This window comes from Phyllobates terribilis, unplaced genomic scaffold, assembly GCF_046119375.1.
Source record: "Phyllobates terribilis strain yellow unplaced genomic scaffold, ASM4611937v1 Scaffold_1__5_contigs__length_1240528914, whole genome shotgun sequence".
NCBI classification, from domain to species: Eukaryota; Metazoa; Chordata; class Amphibia; order Anura; family Dendrobatidae; genus Phyllobates; species Phyllobates terribilis.
In genome coordinates, this window is record NW_027362761.1 from 93789629 (window position 1) to 93816658 (window position 27030).

Here is a 27030-nt window from a genome sequence, read left to right on the forward strand (position 1 = left end):
GCCATACCCCTCCCGTTGGGGGTTATACTATCACGCTGCACAATCCTACCACCGGCCTCAGCGGTCTGCCCTGCAGCGGCAGCTCCATAGCTGCATTCAACGGGTGGCGTAGTCGTCCAACATCTACCGCTAATACAGCGCCACTTAGTCTGACTCCCTGGGCACGGACCGGGTCACCGCCACGAGACTACTACCCTCAACAGATCCGGCTCCGGGTAAGCTCCCGCGTGCGCAACGCTGCGCGACACAGGCCCAGGGGTGCGTCAGTTAACTCCGACCTGCTCCTCACCTCAAGGCCACAGAATGAGGACCATGTATCTTCAATCGGATGAGACCTATTACTGAACTCTGGTGGGTGACCACAATCAGAGACGGAGACCACAATCACTGATGAAGATCACAATCAAAGACCTTGAACCTAAGATGGCTGTAGATTAAATATGAATTAGTAAGTGTACCCTAAAAGTGTGTCCTCCACCCTCACCCACTACATGGTTCCCCCTATCTTTGGTTCCCCCCATCTCCTATATCCCGGGCCGGGGCAGCACCCTGGTGCATTTAGGCCCCCTACAGGACAGGAGTGGTGTAGTGTTGAGTGGTGAAGTAGGGTCCCGAGAAGTGCTCCATCCTTACCTGGAAGAGGAGATACCACACCTCTAGCTGAGGTGCAGTACCCCTGTGGCAACTGAAACCTCAGGGGCGCCACATGCACACCACGGTTTTGGAGCAGACCAGCCTGAAAAAGTGCCCAAAAAATGAACATTTGCATGTCTATGTAAAAAACTTGTTCATATGTTCAGGCTTTTGAGCATCTTTTAACCACTTCTCTCTTTAGTCAATCTGATTCTTTTGGTTATATCCATGTGTAGAGTCTCCATTTGTGATTTTGGAAGAAGGTGTTCATGATAGACCGTTGATTTGTAATATAAAAGTTTATGATTCTTCCTCCAGCCTTTTTTCATTCACCAAGTCCAAATTTTCTAACAATGGTTCTTTGTTTGGCATGGCCCACTTTGGCATTCAAGTCTCCCAAGATAAAGAGTATGTCTTGTTTTGGCGTCTTGTCAATTTCTTTTTGAACTTGATCATAGAATAGTTAAATGTTCTCCTCCTCGGCATCTGTTGCTGGTGAGTAGACTTGTATAACTGCGACATGGAGTGACGCTTCTTGTAGTCGAATCAAGATGAATATATTATTGACCACATTGTACTTCAGGACAGTGTTGGCCAATCTTTGGCTGAGAATAAAAGTGACACAGTTTTGTCTTCAGTTATCGTTACCAGAATAGTAGACCCAATGTTTGTTTGACTGGAAATGTCCGGAGTGAGTCCATTTTAGTTCGATAATTCCAAGTAGAGTCCTGTTCTGTCATTTCGGCTTTGACAATGTCGAGTTTGTCTTGATTCATGGTTCGTGGATTCCAATTTCCGAACTTTATGATATCTCTTGATCTTCCCTTTTGACCAAGCAATATCAGTACCTAGACGTCTTTGCAGCTTTAATCCTGGCGCGTCATGCGCATTGACATTACTCAGGCTGACCATCAGCTCTTCCCCAGTAACTTGTTGAGTGCCTTCTGACCTAGATGTACATCTGCTAGCATTAAATCATCTTCCTTTAGTTGTACTCTTCATCAGATATTTTTGGCATAACATGGAAGTAGATTGCCAAGCCTTCCTTCCGTGTAGTAATGTGGCACTCGTGAAGGGGCCACACTGAATCAGCATTTTATGTTGTCAATACAAACCTCCTCATCACTCAACTACCTGCTGCCGACACTGGCACTGTGCATTATGCTTAGTTTGGTACCTCAGTTGAACCTGTTCGCCTGGGTTGTCACTGATGGCAAAATACACAGCTTTCAACATCACTGATCCACACAAATAATGCACGACACAGACATAACAAACACAATACAAAAGACATCAAATGCACGATACATACATCCAATACACAATACATGCAACAAATACACAATAAAAGCTGTCAGATTATTGCGCTCATACATCATGCCAGCAAAATACTGCTGAAGATCCTATAAAGACGATTACAGCCTTACTTTGACAAAAAACTGCCAGAGGAACAAGCTGTATTCAGAAAAGGCAGAGGAACAAGAGGTGTAATTGCTAACATTAGATGGATAATGGAAAAGGCCAAATAATACAACAAAGAGATCTATTTTTGCTTCATTGACTACAACAAAGTCTTCGACTGTGCTGATCTCCAGAAACTTTGGAATAGCATAACGGATATAGGTGTCCCAAACCATCAGTCTCATTAGGAACCTTTCCATCAACCAAGAAGCAACAGACCAAATGGAATACAGCGACACAACATGGTTCAAAGTAGAGTGAGGCGTCAGACAAGGCTGCATCCTGTCACCATTGCCGAAAAAGAAGACAAAATCAAAATTGCTGGACGAATCATCTACAATCTTAAATACACAGATGATACAATATTGATGGCAACAAATGTAGATGGAATGAAGGACTTATTATGGAGTGTCAAGTTGGAAAGTTCAAACATGGGACTGCTACTCAATACAAAGAAGACAATGATTTTGTCTACTGCCAGGTACGCCCGGTATACATTTGAGATGGAGGGCAATGAACTGTAGGTTGTAAAGGACTTTAACCTAATCGGATGAATGATCACTCAAAATGTAGCAACGACACAAGAATTCAATAGGAGAATAGCTATGGACAAATCAACAATGAAGTCACTAGACAAGGTCTTCAAATCGAGGAACATTTCACTAGGGATGAAGACATAGCTTGTACATAGTTAAATGGAGGCCTAGTACATTTTACAACAAAAAATGCTGATAAGCCAGTGAATATTGGACATTAGTGTTGAGCCACCCCCGTAGAGTTCGAGTTCGGTTCGGTTCGTCGAACACCCGTGTGTTCGCCGAACTGTTCGTCGAACTGTTCGTCGAACACCTTCGAACACCGTTAAAACCAATGGCAGGCAAACAAAAACACATAGAAACACATAGAAAACACCTTCAAAGGTGTCCAAAAGCTGACAAACTGCTCAGAAGACATAACTAACACATGGAAAAGTGACAAGTACATATAGTCATGCGAAAAGAAAAGAGGTGGAGGAGTAAAAGGAGGGGGAGACACAGATATAGGCATGTCATGCCCTTCTAAAATCCAAAAAGTGAGAAGCCGACAAGGCCAGTTCGTTCCTGCCCGTGCCACCTCCGTGTCGCCGGGTTTGTGCCAGAGCCACGGTGGACCCTGACGGCCAGCCCCCCTCTCCCAATACTGGTGCCTGTCCGCTGGTGGGTCGAGCCCCCCCGCAGTGGGGGGGGGGGGTAACATCTGCAGAAGAAAGACCATCTTCCAGCCAAGCTAAGATGTCGACTTCTTTTCGTGGACAATGTGATACGATCCCTTTCTTACGGACACGCCCATCGCTACAAATTCCAGATGAGGCACAAAAACAGCAGGTGCTTCAGCGGATATCAAGTGCTCCTTCAAGTGGGCTATCCTCCACCTCAATTTCAACATCACAAATATTCCAGTCCTCAGAGGTGTCACCCCAATCGCACTTGCTTCCTCACAGCTCCCAAGTCTCCAGCTGCCCGTCTGAGTATGGGGTAACACAGATGGTTGAGTCTGCAGAGCTGTTTACTCATACTATAGCCTGGGAAACGTAAGTCTGCTCCAGAGCTTCTGTTAATCCAGACGAGGAAATGATCTGCACTGATGCCCAGAATCTTTATAAGTCGGATCCAGGACCAGATGAAGAAGGTTCTGAGCATAATGTAGACCCTCGTTCCCAAACTGTCACTCCTGTTGGTGGAGACAATGATGAAGACGATGATGAGACTCAAATACCTGATTGGAGCGACAACTTGACTTTTCGGTCAGGGCAGGAAGAGGTTGGCTTTGAGGACGACGGGTGTGATAACACACAGGGTGATGATGACGAGGTTGGAGATCCCACTTACTGTCAACCCACAGTCAGCCAGTCGATGAGGTCAACGGAGGAGGTGGAGGAGGATGTGACTAGCCCAGGGGATGGGGATGACTCGGTACCCGGGCCTTTGCCTGGCCTTGGGGATGTCGCGGTGGTCGGCTCCCTGGCCCGTACCCTGGGGTCACTCTTTAAAAGAGTGGATAATTGTTAATTTTATAAGAGTTTGTGACGCCACCTGTGGTATCTGGTGAGAAGCACCAGCGCTGCAGCAGTCCACTGAGACCCGTGATAAGGCTGCTCGATGGTATAGCTCCCCACAGGTGGAGCTAGGTCTCAGGGCAGCGTATGCAGGGGGAATGCAGGACAGGCGAGACCCAGCTGGGTCAGAGCAAGAACGGGAACGGACACGGTAGTCACTTCAGTACCTTTTACTGGAGGAAATTCAGGCACATCCCGGAGCACTGTAGGGTGAAGGGTGAATATCAGGATCCTCCCCAATGAGCGGGTGTAGGGCCTCCTGTTTCTTGCCTCTGCGTAGTAAGTTTCTGACCTGCCTGGAGCTAGGCCTAACTTTGTCTCTGTCCTGCGCTGGCTGACCTTGTGGTAGGGCCTTCTCTTGGAGTTCACGCTCCCACTATGCGGGGCCTAAGCGTCTCCTGGCTCTGTTACGTATCAGCACCTTAGCCATCCTGGGACTTGTAGTTCTCCAGGGATTCCGGTTATGCCTTACTGAATCTAGTTAGCAGGAGCCTCGTGCTCCACTGCTGAACTGTTAACTGAGTTCTCTAGACTAGACTGAGCTCCACTGCAGACTGACCTCTCTTAGGCTTCTCTACTGCAGGAACTCTTCAGAGGAACTGAACTGCCTAGCTCCACCTTCCCTATTTATATCCCTAGCGGGCTCCCTCTGCTGGTCTGAGGTGGAAGGTGGAGATGTGTGAATGTTTATGGGGGCCTCTTGTGGAGGATTCCATCAATACACTCTTCTAGGATATGTGATACCAAGCACAGCGGGGCGTCACAGATGCTATTGACGACGAGGTTAGGTTGCGCCTTCCTGGACACAGATGGAGTACTGGAAGCACGTCAACAACTGCATCCTCAACCACAACTCTGCCTCTGACCACAAGTCGTAGTGGCTCTTCAGGTCGCATGGGCTCTAAGCCTTGCATAGCCTGGGCATTTATTCAGAATGATAAGGATGACCCAACTCGTGTTATCTGTAATATTTGTAACCAAAACATAAGTAGAGGCCAAAAAATCCATAGTTTGAGTACTTCATGCATGAACCGGCACATGGATATGAAGCATAAGTTGCAGTGGGAAGCTCACTGTGCTACAATGCGGCCTAGCAGGCTGGGCCAACCACCGTCTGCCCCATCTTGTGCATCCGCGGCCTCTTCATCCTCTGTGACTGGGGGGACAGCAGTCACACATGTTTTTGGACGCAGACCTGCCACCTCTTTACCTGCAACAGCCAGTGTGATGGGCAGGTCATCAGTTCATTGGGAAGTGGAAACACCTGCTGGTGTTGAGCGCTCTCTGACATCGAGAGCACCAGCTTTGGATCAAGGCAATCTAACATGTCCGCCTGCATCTTCCTCACAGACCGGCAGTTTGCCGGGGACATCCTACTCAACCCCGTCTAAGCACAACAGCCAGCCCTCGGTCCCTCAGATGTGGAAAAGTAAAAGACCATTTCCTCCTAGCCATGAGAAAGCTAAGAGGTTGAATTTCACCATCTGCAAGCTCTTGGCTACAGAAATGCTGCCTTTCCGCCTGGAGGACACAGTGGATTTTCGAGACCTTATGTCCGTCTCAGTGCCCCAGTACCAGATGCTCAGTCGGCACTACTTCTCAAAGAAAGGTGTGCCTGCGCTCCACCAGCATGTCGCACACAACATCACCGCTTCTTTGAGAAACTCTGTGTGTGACAGGGTGCATTTCACCACAGACACTTGGACGAGTAGGCATGGACAGGGGCGTTACATGTCGCTGACTGGGCACTGGGTAACTATGGTGACAGCAGGACAAGGGGCTGCTGTCCAAGTCTTACCGTCCCCACGAGTTGTGCGTCAATCCTCTTTATCTCGAAGTTCCTCCACTGCTTCTGCCTCCTCAACCTCCTCTCGGTCCTCCACCTGCACCCAAAGCCTGTCTGGTAATGCCACCTGCATTCTAACTGTGCAGAAGGAATCCTGCACACCTCCTTACTATGCTGGCAGCAGGGCTCAAGGCATCAGTGTTTACTTTGAAATGTCTGGGAAATGTGAGTCACACAGCTGAGGATTTGTGGTCAGCTCTGGAGACCCAGTTTCATGAATGGTTGTCTCCACTGGACCTGCAACCAGGGAAGGCCGTGTGCGACAATGCTGCATCGCCGGGACAATGTCACACACGTGCCTTGTATGGCTCACGTGTTGAACCTGGTTGTCCATAAATTGTTATCCCACTATCCCGGACTAGATGGCCTTCTGCAGGGGGCACGGTCGCTGTGTGCTCACTTCCGCCATTCGCATCCCGCAGCTCAATGACTTACATCTCTACAGAAGTCGTTGGGCCTGCCAGTTCACCGGCTGAAATGCGATGTGCCGACACGGTGGAATTCAACTCTGACCATGTTGCAGCGACTGTGGCAGCACCGACAAGCCCTGGTGCAATACGTTCTGACGTATAGCCTGGGCCAACGAGATCCAGAGGTGGGGCAAATCACGCTGCAGGAGTGGTCTCAGATCAGGGACCTATGAAGTTGACGCGCCCCCTGGGCCGTGGGGTACCCTGAGCCGGGCCGGTAGACGCTGGGGGTTGTAGTCACTGTGGCGGTGACCCGGTCCGTGATCCAGGGCGGTCAATCCAAGGGTAATTTGTATATATGGGTTTTATAATGTCCGACTACGCCACCTCTGGAGTGGGGCAAAAGGGGCCGCCGCTGCGGAACAGTCCTCTGAAGCTGGTGGTTTTGCAGCAATGGTATTATTACTCACCACAGGAAGAGTGTAGCTTGAGGGCAGTGTGGGTGGATGATGGTGGTTGTAGTGCAGGGAGTCAGTAATGAACACAGAGTCCGTGTGATGCAGTCCCAAGATCTTTACTCACAGTTGTTGCAGTCCAGATTACAGGTACCAGAGCAATCTCACCCGTCGTGCTGTGCGTACTCAGTGAGGGGCTCAGTCCACCCCCAGATAGCTCCGGAGTACTTAGCAGGACCCCCTTCTGTGTGTCCTTTCTCTGGCCTTCTACCTGCACCTCACACCCAGTGACACTTCTATCCGGTATCCTCGGGCCTTGGCGGGCGACTTGTGTTCCGTCCCCCTGGGTCCTATGTGGCTACCTTCTTAGTGAGACTGGTGTGGACTTTTACCTGCAGTACATGAAATGCTGCAGCCTCCGGTTTCTAGTTGAGCCTTGTTGTTTCTCCGCTAGTTGAGGGACCGGTTCCCCTTATCTGGTCTGACCCCTCTACCTCCTGGTAGCAGCAGGAGTACGGGTGGCCTTCTGCACGGCCCATAGCCCTAGGGTCCCTTCGGTTCCTGGAGCCGTCCTGCTCCCACTGCTCTCTTCTCTCCTTCAGTCCTGGGCCTCCCAGGCTAGGCCCGCCTCTGGAGCAGAGCTCATGCCGAGCCTCTGGTCCTGTCACTTTTCCTCCTCTGACTGGCTTGCTCTTTCTAAGATAGCTTCCTATTTATACTCTCCCTGTCATGTGCTCCGCTAAGCTGCTCCCCTAAGCACCCACTACATAGGACCCTTCCACCAGCTAGGGACCTGGGACTGTGCTCTCCCTTAGGAGCAATCTTGCCCTACCCCCACTGCGGGTATGTGTTGGATGCAGGTGTTAGGGTCCCGAGCCATATGCCTTCCTTACCTGAGGGTGAGATACCACACCTCTGGGTGAGATGCAGTAACTCTGTGGCGACTGAACCCTCAGGGGCGCCACACACCCTTCTGCACAGTTTTGAAATGGCGACGAAGATGTTTAGTGCTGACGACGATGCAATTATCAGCATTACTATTCCAGTGATTTACATGCTGGAGCACACACTAATCAGAATTCAGAGTCAGGTGGTGGGACAAGAGGAGGTGGAGGAAGTAGAGGAGGAGTCGTATGCGGAAGGGATAACTTCTCCAAGGTCCAGTCGGTTGGCAGCACCAAGGCAGCAGGCATGGGAGGGTGAGGGAGAGGGATTAACCAGGGCGCATGGTAGCAGCCAAACTGTTGAGGAAGGTGCAGGAGCCGAGGAAGAAGTGGAGGACGAACTGGCGATGGGCATGGAAGACTCATCAGATGAGGGAGACCTTGATCACATTTCTGTTGTGCGAGGTTGAGGGGAGAGGGCAGAGGAAGGAAGCATGATTCTTACCTCGCTACCAACACAACAAGGACTTGGTCCTCCTGGATGCGCAAGACTCATGAGTGCCTTCTTGCTGCACTACCTGCAACATGACTCTCAGATTGTCAGAATTCGAAGTAATCCCGACTACTGGGTTGCCACACTCTTAGATCCCCGGTACAAAAGTAAATTTGCCAAAATAATTCCTGCCATAAAAAGGGATTGACACATGCAGGAGTATCTGCAGACGCTGTTGCAGAATCTTACATGTGCTTTTCCACAAAACACCAGTGGTGCACGTAGTGAATCTCACAGTTCTAACTTGCCAACCGTGGGACTGTCGAGTCTTCATCACTCAAACCGTAACAGTAACACAGTATCTGTTGGTAACAGCAATTTTGTGGAATCGTTTCACCACTTTTTTAGACCATCCTTTGCAAGGCCACAGGAGACAAGAAGTCTGACACATAGTCAACGCCTAGAGAGGATGGTGCAGGAGTATCTCCAAGTGAACATCGAAGCCATGACTGTGTCACTGGACCCTTGCTCATTTTGGTATTCCAATCTGGAAAAATGGCCGGAGCTCGCCACTCACGCCTTGGAGATCTTGTCATGCCCTGCAGCCAGTGTTCTCTCTGAACGTGTGTTCAGCGCTGCTGGTGGTGTGCTGACAGATAAGCGCACGCGTCTGTCCACTGAGAATGTAGACAGACTCACGTTCATAAAGATGAACAAATCATGGATTCGCAAGGACTTTTCTACCCCTGTGTTATCCTTGGGAGACTAAAACCTTGAGGATTTGGTAAAATCACCTCACCAACCGTTTTAAGCAACTGTGGGGCAATTGATGCCACTTAACCCTAGAATGCATGACCATAAAAATCTACACTTTCATATACCTGGGGCCTTTTAGGCTCGTGTGCAAATAACATGGAATAACTCAAACTCAAATGACAAACAACTATATACATGAAGAATACCTAGAGTTTCAAAATTCTAACTAAAGTAATCTTGCAGAAAATAGAAAACAATTAACAGGGCGGGCCTGCGAGGCCCCAGGTATGCGTTCTAGGGTTAAGTGGTGTCTGTGCCACAATTTTGGGAAAAAATGGAGACTCTTTTTGGAGTCCCCTTGCTGTGTCTTACGTGACGTTGGCATCGTCAATTCCAGGTGGGTTGGGTCGCTCCCCCCCCTTTTTAACTGTAAGAAACTAGATACACTATGGCTTGGGGTAACACAGATGGTTGAGTCTGAAGAGCTCAGAGGTCTGCTCCAAATCTTCAGTGTCTGCTAGTCAGCGTAGAATTTTTAACTGCATCTAGCCTAGGCAATACTTTGGGCGTAGTAGCCCAGCTGCAAAGCAAGCTGCACCGCCTGTGTATCTAATAAGAATTTTTAAATGCATCTAGCCTAGGCAGACTGTGGGGACCCCCAAACAAACCCAGACGCTCAGCCCCCCTACCGCCCCCCTTTCCTTGACAATACAATAATGTAACTCTTACAACTGGATGGGTGAGGATCGGTCACAGCTTTATTAACTCTTTATACTCATTCCATTAGAAAGGTATTTTATTTCTAAAATAATTCATCTTGTTGCAGCATGCCCTGGGTCTCCACTCCGGCAACTTGGCCAACAAGTGTAACTCTCCAACATGTCCTTTCTATTTCCAGGCCACGGAGGATCCTGCGTACTCGTATGCAGGACTCTGACCCCCACCCATCACTCTTAACGCTTGTTCCACTCCGTCCTGGAGTCCTGACAGGAATATGTCCAGTTCAATATTCATTAAGTGAACAACGTCGGGCCGTATGAGGCCTGCTTTATCTCCTTCCAGTTGTCGGTGTCGTACCACTACCCCGCCTCTGTCTCTTCTAAATTTTGCCATCCGAATATTTATTACCCGCCTGGTCCGTTCGATGGCCGTGATGTCTCGCGCACCTTGCCATACCGCTATCGGCACAATCTCTGACCATACTATCGCTAGTTTTGTGAAAAATTCTCTGAAGCGCTCAGTGTCTAGTTTCATTATTGCCATTAGTTATGCGCTGTTATGATGACCTAGGTTGTTTCCCCCGGCCTGTATAACTAAGATGACCGGACATCTTGCCTCTCTCCCTACCTTGATTACCTCCATTAGTACCTGTGGCCATAGCAGGCCTCTAATACCTCTCTATTTGAAATATGTGTTATGAAACTCTAATTTCCTCCCGCCTGGGCAGACTTTTGCCCTTTTTTCTGCCCAATACATATACGAGTCGCCTATCACCCACACTGTTGGCTTAGCGTCACCTGTAAAAGAAACAAACCACATTAGGATAACAAGTCCGGTCTTATGTATCTTGCCAAACACGTGGATCGCCATCTCCCTATCCTCTGAACTTCCGTTTCTGACAGTCCTGCTCTTGCTGCTTCCCTGGCCGCGCCTATGCGGAATGAGTGTGTCCCGTAATCTTTGGGGTGGTTCCCTGCCGATGTTATGCATTTATTAAATATAGCTTGGAACTGGTATCTTGAAAATGGCATTCCATCAATGTGTGATAGGAAGAAATTACTTTGTGATCTGATGGTTAGATATGTTTTTACTATTGTTACCCAACTCAGTGTACCGTTTGTGGGTTGTAGAAGTACCCAAGTGCCCCTGCCCGCTGGAACCGTTTTCAATTTGCGTATGCGTAGACGTATTGCATTATTGGCTATGACTACGTCCTGGTGTAATAAGCCTCCACTGGTGGTAATTTTGGATTGAGGGACTAATTCGCTTATGCATAGCGCCCCGAAGAAGGCGATCACAAATGCAGTAGACAGTAGTGTTGCTTCAAATTGTGAGTGTCATGTTAATGGTGTTAGGGATATGATGTGAGAAATCAGTTTTAGTGACATGGGATGGGACGTCTACACTCCTGACTTGGCTGCCCCCTTTTCCACCCTTTTATGGATTGTCTGATGATGAACCTTTGTCACATCTCCCCAATTCAGTAGTTGGAAGTGAAATGCTACTCCGGTCAGACACCGCTGCGCTGACGCCCCTGATATGCCCCTCATAATTAGCTGGTGGAGAAATTCTATGGTGACTTGTGATCTGGCTTGTTCACATTGGTCAACCTGTCTGCCTGCTACTAGTCGTGTCCACTCTTCCCATGCCTTACCGTATGCTTGCCACGTCGACGGGGCAACTGACGCTCTGATTAATGGCATCAACTATTCGCCACTAGATCCCATAGAGAAGGTGGGCAACTGTTGCCCGATGGGTGGGCGTTGTGGAAGAGCTCTGTGAAAATCTGCCAATTGAATTGTTATAAAGCGTTAGCAGCAGCTTTAGACCCCTCAGCATAGTGGCTAGCGCGGACCCATACATTGTGTTTTAGACACAGGAATGCTAGCCTGGGTAGTAGGCCTAGCACTGGGGGAGACGATGATGCCATCTTATTAATGCAGTGCGCTAGGCTGGTGTTTTTTGTTATGAAGCGTATATTTTTGTAAGCCAGGCGCGCGCCCCATATTTCTATTGCTACCACTATTGGGAAGAAAAATTATTTTCAGGGCTAGATGCAGCTAAAAATTATTATTAATTTAAAAGCTGGTGGAGCTTGGTATAGATGGACTAATACAATGAGTCCCACACACTGCTAGAAGGCCAAATATTTTTTCAGAGCTAGATGCAGATAAAAATTATTTTTCATTTGCAACCTGATGGAGGTCAGTATAGATGGACTAATAGACCAAGTCCCACACACAGCTAGAAGTCCAAATATTTTTTCAGAGTTAGATGCAGATAAAAATTATTTTTAATTTGCAACCTGATGGAGGTCAGTATAGATGGAGTAATAGAGAAAGTCCCACACACTGCTAGAAGGCCAAATATTTTTTCAGAGCTAGATGCAGACAAAAAATTATTTTGAATTTGCAACCTGATGGAGGTCAGTATAGATGGACTAATAGAGAAAGTCCCACACACTGCTAGAAGGCCAAATATTTTTTCAGTGCTGGATGCAGATAAAAATTATTTTTAATTTGCAACCTGATGGAGGTCAGTATAGATGGACTAATAGAGAAAGTCCCACACACTGCTAGAAGGCCAAATATTTTTTCAGAGCTGGATGCAGATAAAAATTATTTTTAATTTGCAACCTGATGGAGGTCAGTATAGATGGACTAATAGAGAAAGTCCCACACACTGCTAGAAGGCCAAATATTTTTTCAGAGCTAGATGCAGAAAAAAATTATATTCAGTTTGCAACCTGATGGAAGTCAGTATAGATGGACTAATAGAACAAGTCCCACACACAGCTAGAAGCCCAAATATTTTTTCAGAGGTAGATGCAGATAAAAATTATTTTTAATTTGCAACCTGATGGAGGACAGTATAGATGGACTAATAGAGAAAGTCCCACACACTGCTAGAAGGCCAAATATTTTTTCAGAGCTAGATGCAGACAAAAAATTATTTTCAGCTTGCAACCTGATGGAGGTCAGTATAGATGGACTAATAGAACAAGTCCCACACACAGCTAGAAGCCCAAATATTTTTTCAGAGATAGATGCAGAAAAAAATTATATTCAGTTTGCAACCTGATGGAGGTCTGTATAGATGGATTAATAGAAGAAGTCCCACACACAGCTAGAAGCCCAATATTTTTTCAGAGGTAGATGCAGAAAAAAAATATATTCAGTTTGCAACCTGATGGAGGTCAGTATAGATGGACTAATAGAGAAAGTCCCACACACTGCTAGAAGGCCAAATATTTTTTCAGAGCTAGATGCAGACAAAAAATTATTTTTAATTTGCAACCTGATGGAGGTCAGTATAGATGGACTAATAGAGAAAGTCCCACACACAGCTAGAAGCCCAAATATTTTTTCTGAGGTAGATGCAGAAAAAAATTATATTCAGTTTGCAACCTGATGGAGGTCCGTATAGATGGATTAATAGAACAAGTCCCACACACAGCTAGAAGCCCAATATTTTTTCAGAGGTAGATGCAGAAAAAATATATATTCAGTTTGCAACCTGATGGAGGTCAGTATAGATGGACTAATAGAGAAAGTCCCACACACTGCTAGAAGGCCAAATATTTTTTCAGAGCTAGATGCAGAAAAAAATTATTTTTAATTTGCAACCTGATGGAGGTCAGTATAGATGGACTAATAGAGAAAGTCCCACACACAGCTAGAAGCCCAAATATTTTTTCAGAGGTAGATGCAGAAAAAAATTATATTTAGTTTGCAACCTGATGGAGGTCTGTATACATGGATTAATAGAACAAGTCCCACACACTGCTAGAAGGCCAAATATTTTTTCAGAGCTAGATGCAGAAAAAAATTATATTCAGTTTGCAACCTGATGGAGGTCAGTATAGATGGAATAATAGAACAAGTCCCACACACAGCTAGAAGCCCAAATATTTTTTCAGAGGTAGATGCAGAAAAAAATTATATTCAGTTTGCAACCTGATGGAGGTCTGTATAGATGGATTAATAGAACAAGTCCCACACACTGCTAGAAGGCCAAATATTTTTTCAGAGCTAGATGCAGAAAAAAATTATATTCAGTTTGCAACCTGATGGAGGTCAGTATAGATGGACTAATAGAACAAGTCCCACACACAGCTAGAAGCCCAAATATTTTTTCAGAGGTAGATGCAGATAAAAATTATTTTTAATTTGCAACCTGATGGAGGTCAGTATAGATGGACTAATAGAACAAGTCCCACACACAGCTAGAAGCCCAAATATTTTTTCAGAGATAGATGCAGAAAAAAATTATATTCAGTTTGCAACCTGATGGAGGTCTGTATAGATGGATTAATAGAACAAGTCCCACACACAGCTAGAAGCCCAATATTTTTTCAGAGGTAGATGCAGAAAAAAATATATTCAGTTTGCAACCTGATGGAGGTCAGTATAGATGGACTAATAGAGAAAGTCCCACACACTGCTAGAAGGCCAAATATTTTTTCAGAGCTAGATGCAGAAAAAAATTATATTCAGTTTGCAACCTGATGGAGGTCAGTATAGATGGACTAATAGAACAAGTCCCACACACTGCTAGAAGGCCAAATATTTTTTCAGAGCTAGATGCAGAAAAAAAATATATTCAATTTGCAACCTGATGGAGGTCAGTATAGATGGACTAATAGAATGATGCTATGCCCAAAAGATTTTACTTCACTAGGTGCAGTAAAAAAATTGGTATTCTATACACAGGTGGTATATCTTGCAACACAGATAGGCTACTCCACTGACTAACACACTCTGCAATAGGCCAAAAAGGATTAGCTTTGCTAGATTCAGCCAAATGCTGTGAAAAAAACTTGCACAGCACTGGCACAGACCTGCCTGGCAAAAACTGATAGGAACTGATGTAACCTAGTCCTGAAAAGGACTGCAATTACAATTAGTCTTTACTCCCACAATCTATCTATTGAAGAGCACAGACCTGCCTGATAAAAGTCGTAGGAAATGCTGTAACCTAGTCCTTAAAAGGACTGCAATCACAACTATTCCCTACTCCCAAGCTATCTGTAGATTTGTGCGAAAATTGGCTTGAAATTAACAAGGTATAGCGCACACAGCAACAGCGGTGCCGTCTAACACGCAGCTGCAGCAGTGAGAAAATGGTGGCGACGGGGAAAATGGCTTGGTCTTATAGGGCAAGGACATGTGACATACACTGCCAATGACACATGCCCTTGCTTGTGTGAAAAAAGCACTTCGCTCCGTGTGTGCGCTGCTGATAGGCTGACAGATTGCACCTCCCCACTGTAAATGCGGGAAAGAGAAAAAAAAATGGAGATCTTCATTATTCCTGCAGAGATCCATCCCCTGCCCCTCCCCCCACCCCGCTGTACACTCAAACTGCGTATTAACATTAATTTTCATCATTACTGAGAAAAAATCCAGTTATGATTTTGGTGCACGAACAGTTATCGAACATAACCTCGAACAGCCGAATTTTTCTCAAATCGTTCGTGTTCGCCAAACGGCTCGAACACCGCCCAAAACAGCTCGAATTTGAGATTGGCGAACAGTTCGAGTAGAACAACGCTCATCTCTAATTACCATAGGAATGCCGAATCAGACAATATGAAAATAAGGAGAAGGAATGAGTATCATTGGCATAAAAAATTTAAATTTTATTCTTTACAAAAGTTACAATATAAGTAGATATCATAGTGAATCCTAACAACAAAAGTGCATAGTGCCAAGGGATACAGTGCCACAGAAAAGACCAGTTCAGGAAGGATACCTTTATGCAGATGACAATGCATAAGGAGTATTGTGAAAAAGACCGCATATTACAGGCATTTAAGAGGCCTCAGTGAGCCACATGACAGTTATATACAGACAGCAGGTCCTAAACTAAACCTTACCAGGGAACGCCTTAATGCACGTTTCGCTAGGGAGTAGTAATGCTTTTTCAAGAACCTCTTGAGAAAGCATTACTACTCCCTAGCAAAACGCACGTTGAGGCGTTCCCTGCCATTACCCCCATTCTGCATTGTTCCACAGTCTATTTGACCTGTTTTTGGTAAGGTTTAGTTTAAGACCTGCTGTCTGTATATAACTGCCATGTGGCTCACTGAGGCCTCTTATCTGCCTGTAATATGTGGTCTTTTTCACAATACTCCTTATACATTGTCATTTGCATAAGGTATCCTTCCTGAACGCGTCCCTTCTGTGGCACTGTATCCCTTGGCACTATGCACTTTTGTTGTTAGGATTCACTATGATATCTACTTATATTGTAACTTTTCAAAAGAATAAAATTTTAATTTTTTATGCCAATGATACTCATTCCTTCTCCTTATTTTCATAGCTCGTACATCGTCTGTTTTTTTCTGTAGTAACATATGGATGTGCAACCTGGATGAAAAAGAAACAATACAGAAGAATCCATGCCTTCAAAATGTAGTACTGGAGAATGATATTCTTAATACCATGGTTGGCAAGAAGAATAAACAAATCAATTTTTGAATAAATCAAGCCAGACCTGTCACTCGAAACAGGGATCACCAAGCTACGACTTGCCAACTTTGGACACATCTTACAAAGAGAGCAATCATGGGAGAGGGACATAATGGTCGGAAGAATAGAAGGAAGAAGGTGAAGAGGAAGATCAGCAACCCGATGGCTTGATACAATCAAGATAATTGCAGAGAAAAGTGGACCTATTTAGGCTTGCACAAGATTAATCTTCTTACTGATCATCCATCCATCAAGTTGCTATGGCTCAAGATCGAGACGAAGGCCATTAAATAATAATAATCTTAACAACTTTAGGTTTTTTCAGAGATGCCAAGAGTCAAAAATAAGTGACCTGATTATTCTTCTGGCATTTTCCGCTCTAAAGACTTTACAATACAAATCAATGGGTCGGTTCAAAAGATGCCCAGGTGTCTTTCTGAGCATTTTGCCAGCATTTCTCGCATGAAAAACTGTTAGTGTTATCTTTATTGCTGAATGGAATAAAAAAAATGGACAGAAAGCGCGATTAAAAAAGACACCACAAAAACGCTGGAAAATACTAAAAAAATGCATCAAAAAGTTTGAAATATTGCTCAGGAAATGACCCAAAAAAAGTAAAATAAAAGACAATGCAGGAAAAAAATGCCAGTGTTGAAGTCTTTCTTTTTAAAAACTTGGCAGGATCGCCTGCCTAAAACATTGTTTGCACATGCCCAAATCCTGATGCCCTAACTTTGTCTAGTCTGATGAAAGGTCCCTGAAAACACGTCATTAAAACTTTAAATAAAGTAAAATATGTTACACTCATTTATTCAATAAATTTTCCATTTGCTTTGCAATACAGATACAGACATCTTTTTCTGGTATCCAGCAGTGCCTCCAAAGTGTATTTTACATAAGATAGTAATACTAACGTTAAAATAGGTCATTACTATCAAATCAGTATTGATCAAACTCTCAGCCCCCCTGCTGATAAGTTGAAAGTGCCATAGCTAGTGTTGAGCGATACCTTCGGATATCAGGAAATATCGTATCGGATTGGATCGGACCGATACCCAAAAAGTATCGGATATCGCCGATTCCGATACCGGAAACCAATGCAAGTCAATGGGACACAAATATAGGAATGAAAATAAACCCTTTCTTTCCTTGTAGGTTAATTCTACATGAAGTAAAACAACTAAGAATAATGTAGAATGTATTACGCGAAAAGCCGGCAATTCATCAGCGGCATACACCGGTACCCGACAATTTACAACAGAAAGAATAGAGCTTCACACATAGATTAGAAAGATAGAAACATGTCAGTCACATATATATGAAGTACAGTGACAGTGTTGATTACTGTACTTGTCATTTAGTGTAAAGGATTTATAAAAAAAAATAATAGTGCTTTCATGCACCGTCTCATTAAAAAAGCCGGCCGGCAATTCAGCAGCGGTACCCGACAATTTAGAATAGAAGGAATAGAGAATCACACAAAGATTAGATAGATAGAAACATGTCAGTCACATATATATGAAGTACAGTGACAGTGTTGATTACTGTACTTGTCATTTAGGATGCGCCAATTCTGGCACTTAGCCTCGCTCTTCCCACTGCCCTGTAGCGGTGGCAGTGGGGTAATAGGGCTGGGGTTGATGTCAGTTTATAATGCCAGCTGACATCAAACCCAGGTTAGTAATGGAGAGGCGTCTATAAGACACCCCCATTACTAACCCCATAGTCAAAGTTTAAAGAAAACACAAACACCCAGAATAAAGTCCTTTAATTGAAATAAACACACAATTCTTTATTGTTCTAAATTAAACCATACTTACCGTCACGCCCATTCCAGCTGAAGCCAACGATCTCCTGCAATAAAAGAAAAATAATAAAGCAACCTCATCCTTACCTTTCCATGGTTCCCAGGACAGCTTCAGCTCTGCTACATCGAGATGACAGGCTGGACCGCAGCAGAACGCTGCCATCCAGCTTGCCATGCCGCAGACACTGAGAAGCGCAGGCATGCTTGCGCTCCTCAGTGTCTCGCTGTGACGGCATCCTGATGAGCCGGGTTCATGTCCAATGAACTCGGCTCACCTCATGCACGTCACTGACAGCGTGGGAAAATTCTCCTGCACTCAGCGCTTCAGCGTGAGAATTTTCCCACGCTGTCAGTGACGTGCATGAGGTGAGCCGAGTTCATTGGACATGACCTCGGCTCATCTTTATGCCGTCACAGCGAGACACTGAGGAGCGCAAGCAAGCCTGCGCTTCTCAGTGTCCGCGGGATGACAGGCTGGATGGCAGCGTTCTGCTGCGGTCCAGCCTGTCATCTCGATGTAGCAGAGCTAAAGCTGTCCTGGGAACCATCGAAAGGTAAGGATGAGGTTGCTTTACTATTTTTCTTTTATTGCAGGAGATCGTTGGCTTCAGCTGGAATGGGCGTGACTGTAAGTATGGTTTAATTTAGAACAATAAAGAATTGTGTGTTTATTTCAATTAAAGGACTTTTTTCTGGGTGTTGTGCTTTTTTTAAATACTTTACTAGAAATTCAGGGTGGTCATGTCTAATATTGGCATGACCCCATGAATTTCAGGCTTAGGGCCAGCTAATAATGCCAAGCTGGCCCTAACCCCTTTATTACCCAGTGAGCCACCGCACCAGGGCCCTGGATGAGTTGGGTACAGCGCCAGAAGATGGCGCTTCTATGAACGCGCCATTTTCTGGGGTGGCTGCGGACTGCAATTTGCAGCGGGGGGGGCCCAAAAAGCTTGGGCCTCCCTGCGCTGCAGATTCCAAGCCACAGCTGCCTAGTTGTACCTGGCTGGACACAAAAATAGGGCGAAGCCCCACGTCAATTTTTTTTAAATTATTTCATGAAATAATTTAAAAAAAAAAGGGCTTCCCTATATTGTTGTGTCCGGCCAGGTACAAATAGGCAGCTGGTGGTTGGGTGTAACCCGTTCCTGCCTGCTGTACCTGGCTGGCATACAAAAATATGGCAAAGCCCACGTCAAAATTTTTGGGAAAAATTAATTAAAAAATAAATAATAATTTAGGGACTGCATCTTTATTAACCCCTCAAGTGTCATTTAGTGTTAAAATAAAGGATTTATTAAAAATAAAATTGGCGTGGGATCCCCCATAATTTTAGTCTCTAGCGGAGGTTAAGCAGACGGCTGGGGCAGATGTTTGAAGCCTGGGAAGGGGGTAATACCCACGGAGCTTCCCAGGCTACTAATATCAGCCCCCAGCTGAATACCTACCCTTTACTAGCTATTAAAATGGGAGACCCCCCCAAAAAATGACATGGGGTCCCCCCTATTTTAATAGCTAGCAAAGGCTAGCAGACTGCTGGGGGCTGATATTAATAGCCCAGGAAGGGTGCCATGAATATTGGCCCCCTCCCAGGCTAGAAACACCAGCCGTCAGCCAGCCCAGATGCGCCAATTCTGGCACTTAGAATCGCTCTTCCACGCTGCCCTGGTGCGGTGGCAGGGGGAAATAGTGGTGGGGTTCATGTCAGCGCCAGCTGCCATGAAGCCCAGGTTAGTAATGATGGGCGTCTATAAGACACCCCCATTACTAACCTACAAAGTGTTAAAAATAAAAAACACACACTACACCCAGAAAAAAATAATTTATTTGAAATAAAACACACCATTTTATTTAATTCTTAGTTTACTAAAAAAAAAATTGTTACCTGTCCACGTTCCTGCGCTGATCTCCCATGCACAGCTGTCACATCTGGAGATGGTGACAGCTGTGCATGGCTGCTGTAAGCTCACACTGCCGGGAACATGTCTGCTCCCGGCAGCATGAGCCCCTGACTGAGGTCACCGGAGTGCATTCAGTCAACGCAGCTCTGGTGACCTCCTTTACGGCACTGCTGTACCGTGGGAATTTCTCACGGTACAGCGGGGCCGTAAAGCAGCTAACCGGTGCAGCGCTGCCTGAACTCCGGCGAACCCACTTATGCAATGACGGGGCTGCTTTACGGCCCCATCATTCTAGCGGCGGCAGCGGTTCAGAGCGGTCACATTCTATGTGGCTGCTCTAAACTGGAGATCATCGTGGGACACTCGTGGACTACTACGGAGGGGTAAGGATAAGGTTGTGGTTTATTATTTTATATTTTATTACAGGAGATCGATGGCTTCGGGGAATTAGGTGTCTAGGTGAGTATAGGTGTAGTTTTTTATTTTTTACTTTATTTTAGGTGGCGATCGGTAATGTATAAACTAATTTATTGTAGGTAACCACTGGCCACCAATGACATGTATTTAAAATTTATTGGGGACCATGGGGCAGTTTAAATAGCAAGATCAGGCTGATGGGAACTACTGCTCCCATCAAGCTGATCCTGCTGGCACGAGTGGACGGGGGACAGACATAGGCCGATGGGAGTAGTAGTGTCACATCGGCCTATGTTTGCCTGCACGCAGACACCGGCAGACATCGCACAGACACAGCACACACCCGCACACACCCGCAGACATCGCACAGACACCGCGCACACCCGCACACATCGCACAGACACCCACACACACTAATCATGACGGGTCTGGGAGGTGAGGCTGACCTGTGCGACCATGGGAAAGTTCATGTGAGTTCATGCAATGCAGTCAAGCATGAACTCACATGAACCCTTCGAGGGCACCGCGGCTACTTCAAATGAACAGCTGATCGGCATCACCTGATACCTCAGCTGTTCATTTGAAATAACCGGTGGGAAAGCGCAGCACAGAACGGGAAAGCCGGCGGTGAAGTCTTTTCATTGCCGGCTTCCCCGCCCGGGTCCTTCGCTCCCCGCTCCTTGGTGCTGCGCTCCCCGCCCGGTCCTAACTTACGATCGGGATGGGAGGTGGCGAGGGGAGCGGAGGATCAGGATGGGAGGCTGCGGGGAAGCAGTATGGGGCTGTGTGATTGTTTAAAAGCCGGCGGCTTTTTAACGCCCGCCGGCTTTTAAACAATCAGGAGAATTCTCTCAAGCTGGGATGGCATTCTGATGACAGGCTGGATCGCAGCTGAGCGCTGCCATCCAGCTTGTCATCCTTCAGAGACACTGCAGAGCGCAGGCATTATGGGAACTTCCAATTCCGGTATTCGATATTCTAAAAGTATCGGAATTAAGTATCGGAATTCTGATACCGCGAATATCGGCCGATACCCGATATTTCAGTATCGGAATGCTCAACACTAGCCATAGTGCAAAGTGCCATAGAGCTTGCAATACCATTCATGGCCACTGCATTATGTACACAGCTGTGTCCTCTTCAAACAGCTGATCAACATGAGGTTGCGAGAGTTGGACCTTCAACCACTTGATGAGCTATCTTAAGGTTCGGTTATAAGTATTAAAGTCCTTGAAAACATGTTTAAAACATTATAATCATGTAATAGGTCAGTGTACAGCCTTATTCACAGATTATTTATTTTGAACTTCAAATCTATGTTTCTGAGGATGTATTAAAATATTTAAAACTTGCAATACTGGGTCAATAAATGTAAGGTTTCATGCACTCAAGACCTTGGTTGGAAGCACATTCGTGTTAGCAATAAAGGCCTGTTAGCTGGTATATGGTCCCTCAATGTGGGTGATGCCTCTACAGTAGTGTTCAAAATTATAGCAATGTGTTCAAAAAGATGAGTTAAGCACAAAATCTTTATACTAGTTTTTATTTCCATGCATTGGGAACATTGCACACTGTTTTCTAATTCAAAACATGAAGAGAAATGTATATAATTTGTAACCACTTTACAGAAAATAACAAAAAATGAACATTGGGCTGTTCAAACAAATAGCAGTGTCAGCATTTGTCTTTACAAACTCACAATATGTACTCTTTTTTTTAGGATTTAGCATTCCTGTGAATCACTAATCTAATATTTAGTTGTATATCCACAGTTTTTTAGAACTGCTTCACATCTATATTGAATAGAGTCAACCAACTTCTATCACCTGTCAACTGTTAATCCAGCCCAGGATGCTTTAACTACATCCCACAATTTTTTAGCATTTGTTGGCTTTGCCTCAGTAATGGCATTTTTTATGTCACCCCACAAGTGTTCTATCGGATTAAGATCCAGGGATTGGGCTGGCCAATCCATAACCTCAATTTTGTTGGACTGGAACCAAGATTTTGCTCATTTACTGGTGCGTTTAGGGTCATTGTCTTGTTGAAACACCCATTTCAACGGCATATCCTCTTCAGCATAAGGCAACAACCTCTTCAAGTATTTTAATATATGCAAACTGGTCCATGATCCCTGGTATGCGGGAAATAGGTCCGGCACCATAATAAGAGAAACATGCCCATATCATGATGCTTGTACTGTCTTCAGAGTGTACTGTGGCTTGAATGCAGAATTTGGGGGCCATCTGATGAACGGTCTGCGGCCCTAAGACCCAAAAAGAACAATTTTACTTTCATCAGTCCACAAAATGTTTCTCCATTTCTCTTTAGGCCAGTTGATGTGTTCTTTGGCAAATTGTATCTGCTTCAGTACATGTCTTTTTTTAACAGTGGGACTTTGCAGGGACTTCTTGCTAAGAGATTAGCTTCACACAGGCGTCTTCTAACTGTCACAGTACTCACAGGCAACTTAAGACTGTCTTTGATCATCTTGGAGCTGATCATTGAATGAGCCTTTGCCAGTCTGGCTATTCTTCGATCCATTCGTATGGTAGTCTTCCGTTTTCTTCCACGTCTCTCTGGTTTGGCTTTCCATTTTAAAGCATTGGAGATCATTTTATCTGAACAGCCTATCATTGTCTGCACTGCTTCAAAAGTTTTACCCTCTCCAATCAACTTTTTAATCAAAGTACGCTGTTCTTTTGAACAATGTCTCTAACAACCCATATTTCTCAGGTTTTCAAGGAGAAATGCATGTACAACATGTGCTGGCTTCATCCTTAAATAAGGGCCACCTGATTCACACCTGTTTCTTCACAGAATGATTGACCTCACTAATTGTGCTCCACACTGCTATTGTTTTGAACAAACCCCCTTTCAATTAATTATTCAAATACATAGACTCAAAAACATGTGGATCATGAATACTGAGTCTGTTGGTTTTCTTAGAATCTACTGCACCAACTGGTAAATTGCTTGACATGTGGTAATATAATTTATACCAACAACAGTGATTAATCTGGTTAGTCGTATTGGACTGCTATTATTTTGAACACTACTGTAGGAGAGAATACGCCCATATTATGACATGGAAAATGTTTTTTTACATGCTTTTAATGCACTATACAAGAGAAGAATCCCCTCTTTGCATCTATATAAAGCTTGGCTGCAATATTGTTCCAGAATAAGGTATGGTTACCTTGTAAATTATCTTTGCAACTTGGTACCTTACTAGAAAGTCTCAAAAAACATGTTAAATCTGAAATCTCCCATTTACTTGTTCAAGCCGACCAAAGACATAATTTATACATAAAACAATATTCAATGATAATTATTACATCTATGTGTAAAAGATAGAATATACTGAACCTAAATTCATTCTAAATTTACTGGAAATTTGGAACAGATTACTCATTATCATGTAGCTGTCATTCTAGGGGAGAATATCTCTATAATATGGGCTCTCACTGAATATGGTACACTCTTTTTTTCTATTAACTTGATATTTGAATATTCTATACAAAAAAAACCCTTTGTGAAATCTTAGACTTACAGAGGTGTGGTAAAGCCCTATACTTTTCAATGGGTTCTGTAGAATGCCCCTGTACATCTCGGGGGTTCTATGGAACAACTGTACATTATTGTGTATGAGCACTTACTCTTAAGCCAACCATACACTTTAGAAAGTTGTCAGCAGAATGACGGTTCAGCAATTTGCTCAACCAGCAGATATCTCTCCCAACTCGCCCATACACTGGAGCACAGCTGAGCAGTCCTGTATTCTCTATGAGAGACACACTGACAAAAATCTCTGGCGGTGGCCTATCTCTTAGAGAACAAAGGGATCGGCAGCTTGAAATCAGACATGTCGTATCCTTATCTCCTCCGTCATCATCTGTTGGGAGAGAGTTGGGTGCCCCAGTACACATTAGACTGTCAGCTGAAACCGCCGATATCAGTGTGTTCAACCATTCTTAGTCTAATGTGTATGGGGGTCTTTAGACTCAGTGAAAAGCTGACTGAGCTCAGTTTATCTAGTGATCACAGTGACACTTGGGTATAACAATGATTAATACAAACATACTGACAGAATTTCATTTCAGTGCTCCAAACAATCACCGCTAATATTTTTTCTTATGGTAAATATGTGTTTTGGAATCACGGATAATAAATTAATTGTATTCTTTATCGAAAGGAAATAAACTTTGAAACTTACCAAGAAATCCATTAGCGCATCGACAGTGATACGTGTTTATGCTGTCTATGCACGTCCCCTCATTTTTACACGGACTAGAGGCACATTCATTAACATTTTCTTCACATAAAGAACCTTTAAGAAATAATTTAAGACAAATATTAGTCATTAGTATAATTGGAAATTGGCATTATATGGGTATAATACCAAAACACAGGTTATACCAAGTACCACTATCCCTAAGGCTATGGCCACACCACCATATTTCCTCTCATCCAAGAGAATTGGGCCGATTATGCTAATCACACTTTGATCGCATTTTGCTCTGAGTTTGATAACAGTGTAATCTGAGGTGGAGAAGGTGGGAAAAAAAATCTGTCTTCTCCATTCTGTTAATCGTTTAAATCATACTGCACTCGGATGTCATGTCGGATCGCACTCGGACAGTAAATACGGTCGTCTGCACGAGCGCTAATGTGGGTCAATAAGCATCTGCCTCAGGGGTGTTTTGCCTTCCTCTGGATCAACATGTTAGGCTATAGGTTGAACCCAATGGACTTATTTCTACATTCAACCTTAAAAAAAAACTAAAAAAAAACTATGTTATTCAACTAACAATAGAATAGGATTTGCACCTTGATTTCTTTGGATATTTTAAATGTATCCTTTTTGTGAGCTACAATTGCATAAAATATAAATATTAATTTTTTGAGACTCCCACTCATTATTTTGCCAGGGGCATACACCTTCTATTTGTCTCCATAAACCCATGAAACCCAAACTAATTAAAACTAGAACAGACAACAGAGATGAGAACATTTTATTAATGAATTGTCATCATTTCACGCTGCTGCTCATTGCTGCAGACTAAACGTGAATGACATTTGTAATTGCATAGTACATTTTTCTCAACACAAAAACATTTCCAAGTTTGGCACTTACACAGACACCTAAACCGGTACCTGAAACCTCAATTAAAATAGTCTGATTTATTAATGAACTAAAACCTGTGAAACTCACACTAATTAAAAATAGAATAGACAACAGGGATGAGAAAATCTTATGAAAAAACTGTTATCTGAAACCTGTCATTGTTTCATTTTAGTCTTTTATTTATTAGGGTTAGAAAATGCCATGTAATGTTATATTGTTCCTTCTAGTATGAGAGTGCCTGTGCTCTTCAGATAACTGTGGACCGAGCAGCATTCCCACCGGGCTGCCCACACCCACATGAATGCTTAGCTGGACCTAGCATTCCTGTATACTGTCTGTGCACTACATCTGTGTGACAGGTGCCCTATAATAGCTTTATCCGTATGCAATTCTAATACTAGCCGACCACCCCTCCATGACTTGGTAGGTGTGTGAGTGGTTGTTTCATCAGTATTGCACATGTGTTCCCTCTGCTTTATAAAGGGGGCTGCTGCATCCTGTAAGTGCATTAGTTTTGTGACCTATAATTTCCTTTTTTCTGCTATGTATTTTGAGAACAAAAAGGTATTTAGGCCACGTGCACACTATCAGTATTTTGTCACCTCAGTATTTGTAAGCCAAAATCAGGAGAGGAACAATCAGAGGAGACGTATAATAGAAACACATCACCACTTCGGTATTTCTCATCCACTTCTGGTTTTGGCTACAAATACTGAGGAAAAATACTGAACGTGTGAACATGGCCTTAACCTTTTAGTGACTGAGGCAATTTTAACCTTCCTGACCAGGCCAAATTTTTGAAATCTGACCAGTGTCACTTCATGTGGCAGTAACTCTGGAACGCTTCCACAAATCCTAGTGATTGTGAGAATGTTTTTTATGACACATTGTTCTTTATGTTAGTAGTCAATAATTTCACAAATAAATGCAAAACATATTGGAATTTTGGTGAAAAATTAGCAATTTTCAAACTTTTAATCTTTATATCCTTAAACCAGTTGGTCATGGTGTACAAAATAATGAATAAATAACATTTCCCATATGTCTACTTTACATCTGCATCGTTTTTCAAATGCCATTTTATTTTGTTTTGCTATTAGAAGGGTTAAAAGTTGTGTAGCAATTTCTCATTTTTCAAAAAATTTACAAATCCTGTTTCATCAGATTTAAATGGACTTTGAGGGGCCTATACATTGGAAAGTCCACAAAAGTTATACCATTTTAAAAACTGCACCCCTCGAATACTTCAAAACTGTTGTCAGGGGTATATTGAGCATTTTGAACTTACAGGTACAACACAGAATTTGATAACATTAGGTCATCATATTGAAAATTTTCATTTTTTTAACAAAAATGTTGCTTTGGCATCAAATTTTTCACTTTTTCAAGAGGTAACATAAAAAGCAAATCACAACGTTTGTTACCCACTTTCTTTTGTGCATATCCCTCATGTAGTCAAAAAGTTCTCTTTGGACACACGTGAGGGGTTTGGAAGAGAAGATGCAACATTTGCTAATTGGAATGTAAATTTGACTGGAATATATTGTAGACACG

At 44.0% G+C, this 27030-nt stretch overlaps 1 protein-coding gene across 1 annotated transcript in view; it reads right to left on the reverse strand.

Annotated features, from left to right (window-relative positions):
• Positions 1 to 27030, reverse strand: part of SVEP1 (sushi, von Willebrand factor type A, EGF and pentraxin domain containing 1) — a 469484-nt gene that overhangs the window by 146405 nt on the left and 296049 nt on the right. The window contains exon 23 of the mRNA XM_073664736.1: positions 24565 to 24678. Within this exon, the coding sequence (XP_073520837.1) occupies positions 24565 to 24678 (114 nt within the window). The remainder of the gene's footprint in view (positions 1 to 24564; positions 24679 to 27030) is intronic.